Genomic DNA, 15,128 nt, shown 5'->3' with positions numbered 1-15,128 from the left:
ATTGAACGAAAATGATCCTATAAACACTACTTTTGTTATCTGAGAAGAAAAATATGATAAATGACAGCTGTTAGTTTAGATTTATCTTTCTGTTAGCTGTTAGTTAGATTAGATTGATTTTCTTTTTATGTCTCATTCTTTTTTACACTTTATTCATATTTTTTCTAAAGCTTATATTTTTTATCTATCCGTATTTGAATTCTTAAATAAGAACAATTTCAACATTAAGAACAATTTCAACATAATAAAAATTGTGACATTTAAAATAATAATTTTTCGTTTTGTTGCTAGAAACCTAATTTTTATGTGCGTCATCTATGGGTATACAAGAAACTATAATCCAAAAAATAATTAAAAAGAAAAGTAATCCCGAAAAAAGTAATAGCTGCGAATAAAACAAATGACAGCTGTTAATTTACATTTATCTTGATACAAAATTTTATTTTATTTTTAGGTCTCATTCTTTTTTAGTTTATTCATATTTTTTTTCTAAAACTTATATTTTTTCTCTCTCAGTATTTGAATTCTCAAATATGACAATTAAAAAAAAACTTTAGTGTAATGGACATTGCGAAACTTTAAAACAATTATTTTTAGTTTTTATGCCAGAAACATAATTTTTTGTGCGTCATCTACTGGTATACAAGACACTATAATCTAAAAGATAATTAAGAAATAATAATAATCCCCCCAAAAAGTAATACTAATAAAAATAATACCAAAATATCATTATTATGCCTGCTTTTTCTCTCGCTACAGTAGTCTCATTTCTCAAAAAAATTTGGAATTTTTTTTGCAAAATTTCTTTTGTAGCGTGCGAGTCTGGTATATATTTCCGCTATCATTAATGTATGTTTTCATTTTGAATTACCACTGTTAAAATAAATAAGATTTCAAGTTAAATTTTTCGCAAAACTAAGTATTAAAACTTCGGCTTTCGCGAACTATAAGCAATTAAATTAAACTTATTTAGAAGAGAAATGTGCTTTATTATTTATGCAATTAACAAAACTGACTCTTCATGCATTTCTTCTCTCAAAAATTGTTGCGTCCTTGCTATTAAAGACCTAACACTACCACAAATATAAAGTACTTACCTCAACGTTTCTAAGGTCAATAAGATAAAAAAAATAAATAAACTATAACTTTCTATCAGATATCTATTTTCCAGGTTTTCGTAGTCTTGATTTAAAAGAAAAATTAGCTTATGCAAAATGCTACAAGAACATGAATTTTGAAAGCTTTTAGAATTTTGAACTGGAAAGATACGGTCTCACAATTTTTTACCCTCCAGAGATTGGGACGATAATTTAACTGCTGCTAGATTCCCTTCCGCGATATTTTGACATGAACACGCACTTTTTTTCTGTGCGTAAAAATAACGTTCAGTAATTACCGTTTTTTAATTCCTGCAAATCCTTCAAAAAATGAAGTTAAATATTCATAATTTGGACCACAAATCAATATTTTAGTGAGGAAATTTTTATACAAAATCTAACGAAGGATCATTGAGGTAGGTTGAGGTAACTATTTCATATTTTTCAGGCAATCAAACGTGTTTTCGTTGTTTTTGATCTTGCCTCATTCTGTTAATTATTCTCTTTTGATTGCATCGTTTTCTCGCCTAAATACTATAATTTGTGACTCCCAAAATGTATGTTTTTCCATGTCAGTTTTGATAAGGACTTAAAAAAAAATTTATGATAAGACTGCCTTTCAAAACTACTGTCATAGTATGAAATTATGCTTTCTTACGAATATGTCATTTTCATAACTGCTGTGAGTTCGCTAGTTACTCATGACTGTAAGGTCAAATTTAGACAATCTTTAGTCACTGTCATCGATGTTTATTCTGAAGATGGAGGCAAGCAACAATTTTGAGAAAATAAAAAGCGTTCATGGTCTAATTTTTTAAAAAGTATTTAGAAATTTACCCCAACCTTGGGCTCATAAAAATTTGCAAAAAATGAGAGTAAGATATTGATTTAAATAACTTTCATCCAGGTGGGGAAAAAATTTAATAACTTTTTTTAAAAAATTTTAAAAATTTTCTAAGCCCTGAGAATTCTTCTCGGCGAGATGGTATATATAACTTAAAATTATAGCTTTGCTTCAAGTGTAAGACACTTAAACAACGAGCTTTTTATTATCCTTAGTTAAAAAGTTGTGAAAAACCGTGTTAAGAACGGTCTTTTCAGAACACCCTCTGCTTTAGCTATAATACACTATCTTTAGGATTGATAAATTTTTAAAAATATAAAATATTAGATTAAAAATACTACTGTTTGATAAGAGATTATCACAGGTACAAACTAATACAAATCTTTTTGTTGATTCAACAGAAAATAATCACTTCTTTCAATCAATCACCCAATAAACATTTATAAAAATACTGGGCGATATACAAATTTTTCCATAATGATCACCCTTAATATATATTTCTATAAGCCTTGTCAAAAATAAATTTAAACATATTTAAGGGGCAAAAAATTAACATTAAAGCGAAGTTAAAGGAAAATAGTTATTGAAATTAGATTGTATCTCTACTAGGGAATACAGGAGGAAAAAACATTGAAACCTGTTTAACAGCTGAAAGAAATAGAGAGAAGTTAAAATGATCAGAAACAACCCCATGTTTAATCAAGCTCGTTTTTCATTCCACTACTCAAAAAAGTAATTCAAAAGATTTCTATAGCGTTTTCCATTTCTTCATCAAACAATAAAAAAATCGAGACCCCTATTAACTTTAACTTTATTTTTGACAAAAATTCAAAATATATGCATAAAGAGATTACGGAACATTTTGTATTTTAACTATCGTAGTTTCTTATCGTTAGTGGAAGTCATTCGTTTTGGTTCTTTTAAGAGATCATTCCTCCCCCCCCCCTCCACTGAACTCAGCTACCGAAGGGGTGGTGGAAGTTGAGGGAAAATTCTAAATATGCTTTAAGTCATTTTCATTTAGTTTTCACAAATGAATTGATATTGGATATTTATTCTGTTTGACAGTATCGTTCGATATATGAAAAATAGAAGGCCAACACCCGATGACAATTTGGGAGATAAAGTGCACGGTATTTTAAATTCTCTTTTGAATTTTTGGCGACAAAATTAAGCCAAAACAGTTTTGCAATCAACAGCTTTTGATAAGTAGTTAAATAGTATTCAGTTGCCTGTAATTAGATTTTTTTCTCTATACATATCTTTGTTTTTAAGCAATTAACGTTAAGAGAAAATTTTTAGAGTATTCCAAATCGGTTTTCCTCACTTTAAGCAGTGATAAAATTAGATTTATAAAAATCTAAAAACTGAGAAGTATGTAATTTCAAAAGTGCTTACTCAAAACCAAATATTGCTTTAAAGTTTGGAAGAAAAATTCATAAAAGTTCTACAAATCATCAAGCGCCATTTTTCCTAGTCTAATAAAGCGAACTCTTTATTTTCTACCGTTTTTGAAATTTATTGTGCCGTCTAATAATAATATATCATCTAAAATTTTTTATGAAAAAAATATCAAGAAAACGCAAATTAAAGATTTAACCTAAAATCTAAGATGGCGCGGGTAGAGACCTCTTAAGACTCATTTTTCTTTTTTCATAAAATTTATGTATACATTTATTATGAATAAAATTTTTAATTTGACATTTTGATGATATTCATTCACTTTTAGAAAACGAATAAAACTGCAGCAGAAATAAGATAGCACAAATAACTTCATAAAAAATAATCTTGGATTCTTATAAAATGCTAACTTTTAATGAACATTTTGACTAGACAAATTGTAAACTGGATTTTTTTTGTAGATAAAAACTTAATTGTTATTTATGAAGAAAATAACAAGCAAAATTTGCTTTCATACGTAGAAACAACTAAATTAGCATTTAAAATTAGCAGCATCAAGTTCTTTAATTTCTTTCCCTTTAAACTTTGAGGGCAAAGCGCAAGTTCCTGAAAGTGCTGCTGGCTTCGCCTTTATTAACCAGGATAGACGACAATCGCAGATGATTGGATTACCTATAAAGGAAAAAAAAGGATTAAGTTAAAAACACATCTTAAAAAATTCTTTATTTTTTCCGCTGAAACTAAAATCATGTGAGAAAATGAGAATTTTGGGCTTAGAAGTTTGAATTCGTTTGCTTTTAAGTTTATTTAGTCATTTTTTTTCTATTTTCGCTGTAATTGACTAATATCTTGAGTAAGAATAATGTTGATAAAATTTAATTTTTTTCAACTGATCATAGTTGGTTTTTTGTATGTATAGTGTGCAAATTAAAAGAAACAAAAACGTTCAACTTAATACAATTTTGCTCATTCAGATAAATTCAATTTAAATATTTGTAAGGGGGGATAAACTTAAATGTGCTGCTTATTTAATACAGATGATTAGGTTCCGTTACAAAAATGGATTTTTTTTTTAATAATTTAACATTATTACTTGAAAAGGTTTATTGCAAAAGATACAATATTTCAACTAACATTCAACATAAAACTTCCGGTATAGTGTCAGCTGTCAATATCAACCGATAAGTAAATGCTGTTCAGTATTATTGAAGTCTAGGAATGGAGTCAGCGTGCCACAAGCAAATCTTCGTCTGGGGGAAAGTAAAGCCCGAACAAGAGTTTTTGCAGGTGTAAGAACAGGTGAAAGTCACTGTGAGAGCACAAGATCAGGTCTTTAGGGTGGATGATCAAACACCTCCCATCGAAACTTATGCATGTTTATTGTTGTGTGAAACTCACCGTATGCTGACTAGCTTAGCATTACACCCATTCTTGCACATTTTCAACCTCTACCTATTCATGCACCTGAAGGAATTCCTGTCCTTTCTATAATTTCTCACATATGAAGTTATAATAATAGTTGTGGTACAATAACTCTATTCTCAAGCGGCAGACTTCTGTGATACTGGACATCAAAAACTGAAACCGTGGTTGTATTTTATAGTTATATTTTTAAATAAATATTTTTTTTTCTCTATCTGATGTACATTTTATCTAAACCAGCGGTTCTCAAATGGTGTTTCCTTGGGTTTCGTGGAAGGATCAGAGGGCTCCAAGACTCAGTATTTTTTTTAAAGAAAACCATTCATGATTTTCGACATCTGCAATTAAATTTATGTCCCAATAATTAATAAATATCCATTATTTATTTAATATGTTTGTTATTTTTTATGAAATTATTTACTTGAAATGCTGGTGAAGCAAGAAAATTCTAAATAATATTTTTTTCTAATAGCAATATGCTGAATGAATAATGAAAAGGATATGCATTTATGAAAAATTGCCTTAATATTTCGCATCTAATAAATATAACAAATTCCCGTTGAGGAAATATTTTTCTGAACGTTTATTTTTGCCCCTTTTGGTTTCACATCTTATTCATTTTCAGTTTATGCACACACTAATATTAAATTAAGAACTAGATTAGATATCACTCCAGACCCGAGAATTCAACTGTCTGAACCATAACCTGATTTTAAATAACAATATTGATAAAGAGATAAGAATTTCATTCTTAATTCAGAATCTTCTATATATATAAAGAAAATTGAATGACTGTCTATTTGCGTGTATTCTTTATAGACTCCTAAACTATCCGACCGAAAGATATGAAATTTGGCATACAGATGGATCGAAACACGAGGAAGGTCAATGTCAACATTCTGCGACGAACCGTTAAAGTGGGATAAGGAAAAAACGAAAAGGAATTTTCTGATAGGTTTAGAGTTAGCCACTGTTTTAAATTTTAATACAGGAGAATCAATTTGTCGAATATTTTGAAGATAACGTCAGAGATGTTTTCCAGCTTTCAGTTCTAATTGATAAAAAAAAGTTTCTTGCACGCTCCGTAATAATTAAATATTTTTAATTCGCTATGACAGATAAATTCAATAAGCACTAACGTGGTATCTTCTGCGAACGACGTCACACGTTTTATATTTTTAAAGTTGTCCAATACCAAGTGTTTATTTCATTTTTAGTAATTATTTTAAAGTGTGTTTTCATAAAAGTAAATAATTTAAAACTAACGGTAATAGAAATGAAAATAAATAGTTATGTATTTAGAAGCAAAATTAATGGAAACGTGGTATTGATTCGTTAAGGAGAAATGTAAAAATATAGTCATACTATTGGCTTCAATGATTCGTAATTAATTTAAGTAATATACGCTAAAATATTAAGTAAAATATTAGGTAAAACAAGCAATGTACTAAAAGGCAAAATTATAGGTATAATGGTGCTTATTCGCTTAGAGAACCGCAAAAAAGTTGCACTACTATTATAGACGACAATTATATTTAATTAATGTTGATAATTATGCATTAATTGAAATAAAAAATAACCCATCTACTAAAAGGAAAAGTTAATGACTAAAAGATACTTTTTCGTCTTAGAGAATCGTAAAAAACCGCCATATTATTATCAACCTCAATTATCGCCTTAATATCTTAAGTTGCTCGCGTGCAATATCATCACGCCTAGTGGAATCTAAACACAGTTGATCTCTATTCTGATGAGATGAACTGCAAGATACGTGTTTTACCTAATATAAAGCTACCGGGAAGGGCAATAAAAAATATTAAGTAAAAGCAAGGAATTTAGTTTTGTTTTATGAACTGCATCTACTTCCGATACTGGGAGGCCAGAGAACTTTTGTTCAATTTAAGTTCTTGAATTAATTTTTGTGTTTGATGTTTTGCTTTTGTTTTTGTATATTTCCTCTCCTTCTGTATTTGTATTTTTATTTCATTTTGATCTCTGTACGGCGTTAGGATAATGTCTGTATGGCCTGCTGTATTGGAAATAAAAAAAAAGTTTTGTTTTATTTACCTGTAATAAAGTAATTGTGAGAGGTTCGTAATAAACAGTTTGTTCTTTGCTGACTTTCAGGGTGGAGATTGGGTATAGAGTTTGGTATCATTGGATAGTTTGTGTAAATTATTAAGCACACTTTTTCCCCCTTTCCAATCTTTATTTTTCAAGAAGTTTGACAATTCTTGGACATTTAGGGTATCCTACCTATATATATNTCTATATATATATATTGATATACAGCGAACTTACCATCCAGTTGAAAGTATGCAAGTCTGTCTGTACTTCCAATGAATGCTGTTGCAGGTATAACAGTCAGTTGGTTATGTCTAAGACCAATAGTCTGTAAGCGTGGCATATCAGCAAACATGTCATCTGGTAGACTTTTTAAGTTGTTATTGCTGTCAATAAAATAAAATGATTCCTAAATTATACAAGTGTCAATAAGAGTTATATTTGCACTACATTATCAGTTCAACCATTATATGAAGATATTAAATTCATCAACTGCTTTGCTTTTTCCAGGCAAAGACTTGGAGGTGACCATCAGACTTTGGGATCTATTCTCCTTTTTTATGCAGTCAGACATAGTTTATACTACCGTTTAAGCACCTTTCGTAGATTATGTGATGTCGTTAGAGCCTGAATTAGGATAGCTAATTCAGACGCTATTTTGATGCAACTGATTACTGGAACTCTTTATCACTCTGTTATAGAATAGTTCCCATAACTTTAGGGCACAATTTTATTTATTTATTTGATACATGCGATTCTTTAGCAGATCTAAGATACTTTTGCATTGCCGATTTCAAATCTATTTCTCTCTTCCAGCTAAATTTTTTTTTTTTTAGAAATAACCGATTTGGTCTATTTTTTCTCGAAATAAACGTAATATATAACATGGTGTCACGTTAATGTTGTGTCCAATTTCTAGGGGAGTTAGGGCACATCATCAGGATTGAAATTGTATAGAAGCTCATGCCCGGAAATTCCCTATTAAGAACTGTTTCTTCGTTTGCTTCTGAAAAGGTCTTAATAGGTAAGTGTCCCTAGCCGCATACAAATTTTCCCGGGAATGAGTTCCTATGCAATTTTAATCCTGATGGTCTGTTCCCCAAGAAATTTGTCGCAACATTTACGTAATCTCCTGTTATATATAATGTTTATAAGCTTGCACATTTTGACCAAAAATAAACTAAACATGTCATTAAAATAACTGTAGTTTTAAGAGCAAAACTAATTTCAGATTTTTAATTCCCGCATCCGAATTAGGCAAGGTCAAGTATTTTTATTAGTGGAACAAAAAAATTTGTTCCCCAGTTTGATCAACCTTGATGTTTCCAAATAAAGCGATTAAACATACATAAATAAATAAATTAACTATACATACATAAATAAGAAGAAAAAAAACTAAATGCCAAAGTTTATCTTTAACCATTTACGACCTGAAATGATTAAAATGCAGACAACGACGTATAGTTGTAGCACCGCACTGACACACTTATTGTTATGTTTTGTGCGTCATAAGATGACGTCATACAGTAGTCTAAACTGAGAAAAAACGGACCAAAACTGACAATTCAATTATATTTTCAAAAAAATTTCAAAATAAGGGTTTTCAAGATCGCTAATTACAGTTAAAAATCTTAGGTTTGAATTTTAATAGTCAGTTTGGTGAATCCTTTTTAGTGACGTTTAAGTGTCAAAGATTGATTATGTTTAATTAATCAATTACTTTAAAATGATATATTTTATTGCTAGTAAGTATATTTAAGGACTTTTTGTAATTACTAATATTATCCAAAACTTATTATAACGCATTCGCGAATAACGAATTAAACAATAAATAATAAAGTTTGAATCTTGGTTCAAAAAATTATTGTTATAATAAATTATCATACTTATACAGTAATATGATTATTAGATCTTTTACACGAAATATATATCGTGAATTCCAATGATTCTAATTATTTGCTACAACTAAGGGACATTATTCGGTAGGAACAAAATCTTTTCAACGCTTTTTTCCTCTTTTGAGAAACAATCGGATCACTACTGAGCAATAATTGCTTGAACAATTTCCAATATTCTGCAATCTAAAATATTTTCTGGAGTGTTTTCAAATTTGAATTGATCTTTAAATACCGATATAATAAGCAATATATTTTCATATATTAACTTATAATTGTATTCTTGTAAGTTTATAAAACCACCCACATTACATTTGTAATTCATTACAATTGCTGACGGACACAGTGATACCTTTAAATTAAACAGCTGTTTGAAAAAAAAAGCTGTTTTAAAAATGTTGTTGCTGTTGTCGTCAGCCATAAAGGCAGAGGAGGTGCGATTGTTTTTGTTTTCCAGTGGCGCCAGCTATGGCCAGGAATTCAACTTTTGCCACACATATACGCCACATCCGTTTATAGCAGTGATTCCCAAAGTGGCGTATATCGACCCCCAGGGGGTCGACGACGACCTGCAAGGGCTTAATGTCAAGTTTGGAGGTTCATGAATGGAAAAACCCGGTCATGAATTTAGTTTTGGCATTTCATGAATGAAATAATCAACATGCACTGATAAGTACCTATTTACTTACATTATACTACCTTATAATATAAAGACATATATCTATCTACAATCCACATAATTTATAAAAGTAGCTATGAAGTAAAAATTTTATTAAATTTTAAGTTATTAGGATTATTTTTTGATATATGAAACTGAATTATTATTAACTATCAGTTGCCTGCAGCTCTACCCGCGTATGTTTTTATTTTCTCTGCGTGTAAGGTTTTATTTTGTTACAGAAAAGTATTTTTCCGCTGTAAATTGCAGCCTAGCCTGTATCAACTCTTTAGCTAGCTAGACCTCCAACTTTATCTGCGCACAAGATCACTGAAGTTTGTCTCTTAGTTTGTACGTGAGAATGTAATAAACAGACCGACAATACACTACTACAGTTTTGTATACACACTTATTTTCGCAATTATAATATTAGAAGCGGAGTACGGGTTTTATAGTGCACTATTTTATTCCATTTACATATTAATTAAATTAAATTAGTACCGAAGGGCAATCACAGGCTACCCATTGGCAAAATGGTAGTTGTCTAATTTTTTTTGCCCTCTTTATTTATGATGTTCACCTGGATTAGTATTGAAAACGATCCTGTTAGAATTTCTGATTCTAAATTAAATCAACAAAAGCAAAAATATCGTTCAAATGATGAAATTCTCTTTTATTCACAACTCAAGAAGTATTTATGAGATCTCTCTGGTCCCATATCTCAAAAATAAACTCATTAACTTAATGCATAACAAAATTAAGAGTGAAAAAAAAAAAGAATTTAAAAAAAATTTATCAAGCATTAGTGGTCTCCATAGCAACGCATGCAATAACAACGCGTGAGCACTGTTTACTATTACTCTTTAACACAGTTGAAAAGTGTGATGATGTCCAAATAAGGTGCGCACGCCATCAAACCCAAAACAACAACCATTTTGCCAATGAGTAAAAAAGCTTCAAGTTTTTACTAATTATTACGTTAAAAACGAGGAAAATTTACTAAACTTTTTCTTTTTACATTTTCATCAATAAGGAAAACTTTGGGCACCTTGTTTTTCCTTGTTCTGAATCGATTATTCTTTAGTTTCTTTCGAGTGAAAGAGGGGAATCAAGGGGAGCTCCCTTTCATAAATCACAATAACGAGGCAAAATAATATTAAATATTCAGTTTGGCATAAATGCTTTAAATTAGTGTAATATATTAACTGTTTGCAGGGTCAACAAATAAAAATAATTTTCCAACTTTTGAAAGATTGAAAAACCGAAAACAATAAAGAAAGTATAATTCTTTAAGAAGTAACACTTGCACGAAATGTATAGCAAAAAGTCACAATTCAGATGAGGAAATACCTAATCCCTTTGTATGGATAGTACAATAATAATAATTGGAATACTTTTTTAATGAATAATTTTATATTATTATAAATACTTTTATTAACTAAAAGCATTAATGATCAGCAAGTTGTTTCTTTGGATTTTGGACGTCTTATCATGAGTCCGACCACTGTGACACACATTCTTTTTAGTTAGCATAAACTTTATTTCAATAAGTAAAAGAAACAAATGCATCTTTAAGTTAAATTTGTCTTTGTTAAACAATGTCGTAAAAATTGTATAGACTGTATTACTTACTTGAAGTACAATACTTGAACATTAGAAGGTGTTGGAAATATATCACGACTTAATTCTGTCAGTTTGCAAGATTCAAAAGCTACTTTTTCTAAATCAAAAAATCCCTTAAAAGCACCTAAAATATTTCAAAAGAAAATATAAATTAAATGGTGTGTAATAATAACGTAAGAGCAACTTATACGGGTACCGTCAACACGCCAGTTTTAAAATTCAATGAAACTTTTGTCTACTTCTCGATCAGTCAAAGTAAATAATTTTTAAACTCGGTTCTAAGATAGAAAAATTAATATAAGGTGTTTATATATCAATTGCTATCTTTTTCATTAAAAGTTCATAATTATTGACAAAATTACTCCCCCCCCCTAACTGCGATAACTTTGACCACTAGATGCTTTATTTCTTCATTATTATTTTATTATTGTAAAGTACTACTATAGCTAACTTCTTTGAAATGTTTCTTTAGTGAAAGATAATTAAAGCTAAAATGTGCTAGAGAACAACTAAAAAAAATTATGTATCAATATTTATAATTTTTATAAATTATTTGTATACTAAGCTCTCCTTAAACTGTTAGATTCTTATTAAAAATTTTGTAGAAATTATATTTAGTGATTTAGTGTATTTTAGTTTAGAAAATAATCATTGATGAGCTTTTTCATTCTAGAATGAGTGTGATGAAATGCGTGTTTAAGAAAATGGACATACTCCGAAATGAATGTTTAATAAAAATGGACGTAGTTTAAAATGAGTGTTTAAGAAAATGGAGAAAGCTCGAAATGAGTGTTTAATAAAATGAACTAAGCTCGAAATGAGTGTTTGAGAAAATGAACATAGTTCGAAATGAGTGTTTGAGAAAATGAACATAGTTCGAAATGAATGTTTAAGAAAATGGACATAGCTTGAAATGAATGTTTAAGAAAATATACAGAGTTTGTAATGCTTGTTTAAGAAAATGAAATGCGTCTTTTGAATGTTGGATCCAATTTTAACAACCACGTGAGAAATTTCGAACTTACTTTTTAATACACTAAAAGCATGATCATTAGGGGGTAATTTCCCAGACGTTGGGGTGGATGGTTGCTTGATATATTACATCTGTAACTTTTCAGGCGATCTCTGGAGAACATTAGACAATAAAGTCTTTTTTAAAATTCTAAATTCGCACATCGTAAATTTAATGCCTTTATTATAAATTTACAGAACCCGGGGCAATCTTTTAAAAAGAACTGGTGACTCTTATAAGCATTTTGAAGAAAGTCTAATTTAAATGAAATTTACTATGGTTTAGACACATGAGCAACCTATTATTACGATTTTTTTCAGATTTATTAGTTTAATCTTAAAAAAAAGTTTAAAAAAAAACTTTCATTAAAGAAGTTTGAAACACGCAATAAAATGCTAAGTCTATTTTTTTAAAATAGTTGAGTCCATTTTATTAAATACGCATTCTTAGCTATTAATTCTTAAACGTGCATTTTGAGTGATGTCCATTTTCTTAAACATGCATTTTGACTTGCTATGTCTATTTTTTAAAGCAAGCAGTTTGAGAAATGTCCAGTATAAAAAGCTTCTCGACGTATATTAGAAGAGAGAGAGATCATATACAGGGTATTCAAAAAGTATGAAAACTGACTAATTCCTCTAGAAATATACGTAACGCATAAGAACTATGAACTGAAATATTTTAAAAGATGCATTCAATAATACCAAATTTGATTTCTCAAATTCTGCCTCTATGAGGAATGATGTATTAAAATCTTAGTTGTTAACCCCATTTATTGATGCAGATGTGGATTTTCTAGAAAGAAAGAAATACTCCAAAGTGACTTGCAGGAAATTTAATTTTAGTTTACAGATGACGCTGTAATCGCGAATTTAAAAATGAGCAAAAAATTTACATATCGGATCGGAATTTTTTTTTTTAATAACATAAATTGTTTTTACTAATTTGACTTCATCGGTGCGCTCGAGTTCGGTGCCATTAAGTTTTGTGAGTTTGAGGATTATGAATTATAAAACAATTTAATTGACGATGTCAGCGCTTATCTAAAATGCAAAGACGTGCATGTCAAATTAGGGTGTTTAGAGAGAATCCATATCTGAATTAAAAAATGGAGTTTCCCATTTATTATTTTTAGAATGAACTTTGAAATTCATTTATCAATGTTGCTATGAAGTTTAAATTGATTGCTCGAACAGTCACTTTAGAAAAAAAATTTATTTTAACTCAAACTAAAAAGAAACATTTTTATCTTAATCTTGGAACTCCTGTCTTTTTGCCACCCAAAGTCACCCCGAAAGCCAATTTATAATGCCTATTTTTTTAGATATTGGGCCATTTCTATATTTTTTGAACACCTCTTGTGTTAGCAAGTAATTAAAAAGTCACAAAGAAGAAGCCGTTCGAACACAATGAAGTTTAAGATATCAAAATATATTCAATGATTGATTAATGCTTCTTACCAGGTTTGACAGATTTAGTACTCGTTTCATAAAATGTAAGTTGTCTTAGTTCTTTAGTTATATGTTCACTGAAGTCAGTGCCAAGAGTTTTAATGCTGTTGTAGTAAATATTCAAAATGCGGAGATGGGTCATAGGCTCCAGAAGTTTCCAAGACACTCCCCTAAATAAATAAATAATAATAATATAATGCATATAATAAATAATATAATGCATACATTAATACTTTTGGTATATTTTCAGGACTGTTTTACATGGTATATACCAGAGATTGCGAAGTTATGGCACGTGTGCCCCTAAGTGACATGTGACAATAATTTTAAAAAAGTACATAAGTAGTATAGGCGGCACTACAGCGTTTAGCGAGCAGGGGGCGGAGCCTCCTAGTAGTATATATTAGCATATAGGCGTACCAATATTAGCACATTTAGTACATATTAAAATTACTGATTCATAAAAGTAATACCTATTAACAAAATTAATTAAGCATCGTTGGCGTCAAGAACAGTATCGCAATTTTTTACTGCTCTCACATATGATTAAATACTTTTTTCCCCAGTAATTTAGCTTATTTAACGCGAAACTAAATTTTTTTCATTTCAACTTGTATACAGTGAAAAATTGCTGATCAAGTTGCTGTAAAAAGTACCGGCACTCAGGGTGAGTACTTTTAACCGTAAAATCTATTCTTACCGTAATATGTTACGGAGCAAAAATCTGATGTACCGCACTTTTTACAGTAATAAATACCATAGAGTAGGTAATGAAAAAGCAGATGATTTAGCTAAATCTACGAGACAACCGAAAAATTACCCACTTCCAGTTTCAGATCTTAAACGAAGTATTAAAGATTCTCTTCTAACAAAATGGCTATTTCAATGGAATAATTCAGACAGAGGCAGACGTCTATTCAAAATTATTAACAATGTTACTTTTTTCAAAACAATCCCTCCAAAACAAGTCATCTGGTTCTTGACGGGTCACGGAACATTTCCAACCTTCTTTAATTACCTGCATATAACAGATACTGATCTTTGCACCTGCGGTCAACAAAGTTCGCCTGAACATTATCTCACTAGTTGTTCCTACACTAGTAGTAGACAAGGGGATCTAAGCGACGGAAGTGCCGTCACAGTCAACCGGAGTTTATTTCTGCCCCAACCGGAAGTTGCTTATTTCTGACCGCCTGTAGTTTCGATTTTAGTTTCGGTTTCTGTTTATTATTTAATTTAATAGTTTTTTGAGGGTGGCAACACTTATTATTTTTAATATTAGTTTTTCAACGATGGCAACACTTAGAAACTTTGTTATTTGGGGAGATACTGTATATTATGAAGTTATGAAGTCATCTTTTATTACATAACACATAAATGATATCATGCTTTACTCTAGTGGCGCCATCTATGTGGGAATAAAATGACTTTAAATCTATTTTAATATTTAAATCTGTTTTAATATTATTTATTAAATATAACTAAGGCTGAGGATCGAACTCACGCCAATCAAAAAGCCTTCGTGGGTCAGTAGTTGGATATCATAACCACTGACCCACGAATGCTTGGTTAGATATGTGTTAATAAGTTAAACTTTTGTATTCTGAACACGTGCATAAATGAAAAGGATTCGATATCGATATCATCCTACAGTTTCATCG

General features: G+C 29.9%; 1 protein-coding gene across 2 annotated transcripts in view; it reads right to left on the bottom strand.

Moving 5' to 3' along the window:
* Positions 1–3,737: 3,737 nt before the first annotated feature.
* The window catches only part of LOC107445225 (chondroadherin), a 15,812-nt gene continuing 4,421 nt past the window's right edge, over positions 3,738–15,128 (bottom strand). For both annotated transcript variants that reach the window (XM_071177274.1, XM_071177273.1), the window contains exons 3-6: positions 13,477–13,637; positions 11,014–11,128; positions 7,066–7,214; positions 3,738–4,014 (exon numbers count right to left, since the gene is read on the bottom strand). In XM_071177274.1, the coding sequence (XP_071033375.1) occupies positions 3,875–4,014; positions 7,066–7,214; positions 11,014–11,128; positions 13,477–13,637 (565 nt within the window). In that variant the 3' untranslated portion in view covers positions 3,738–3,874. The remainder of the gene's footprint in view (positions 4,015–7,065; positions 7,215–11,013; positions 11,129–13,476; positions 13,638–15,128) is intronic.

The sequence above is a fragment of the Parasteatoda tepidariorum genome, chromosome 2 (genome assembly GCF_043381705.1).
Source record: "Parasteatoda tepidariorum isolate YZ-2023 chromosome 2, CAS_Ptep_4.0, whole genome shotgun sequence".
Lineage (NCBI taxonomy): Eukaryota > Metazoa > Arthropoda > Arachnida > Araneae > Theridiidae > Parasteatoda > Parasteatoda tepidariorum.
This window is presented reverse-complemented; position numbering and strand designations above follow the sequence as displayed.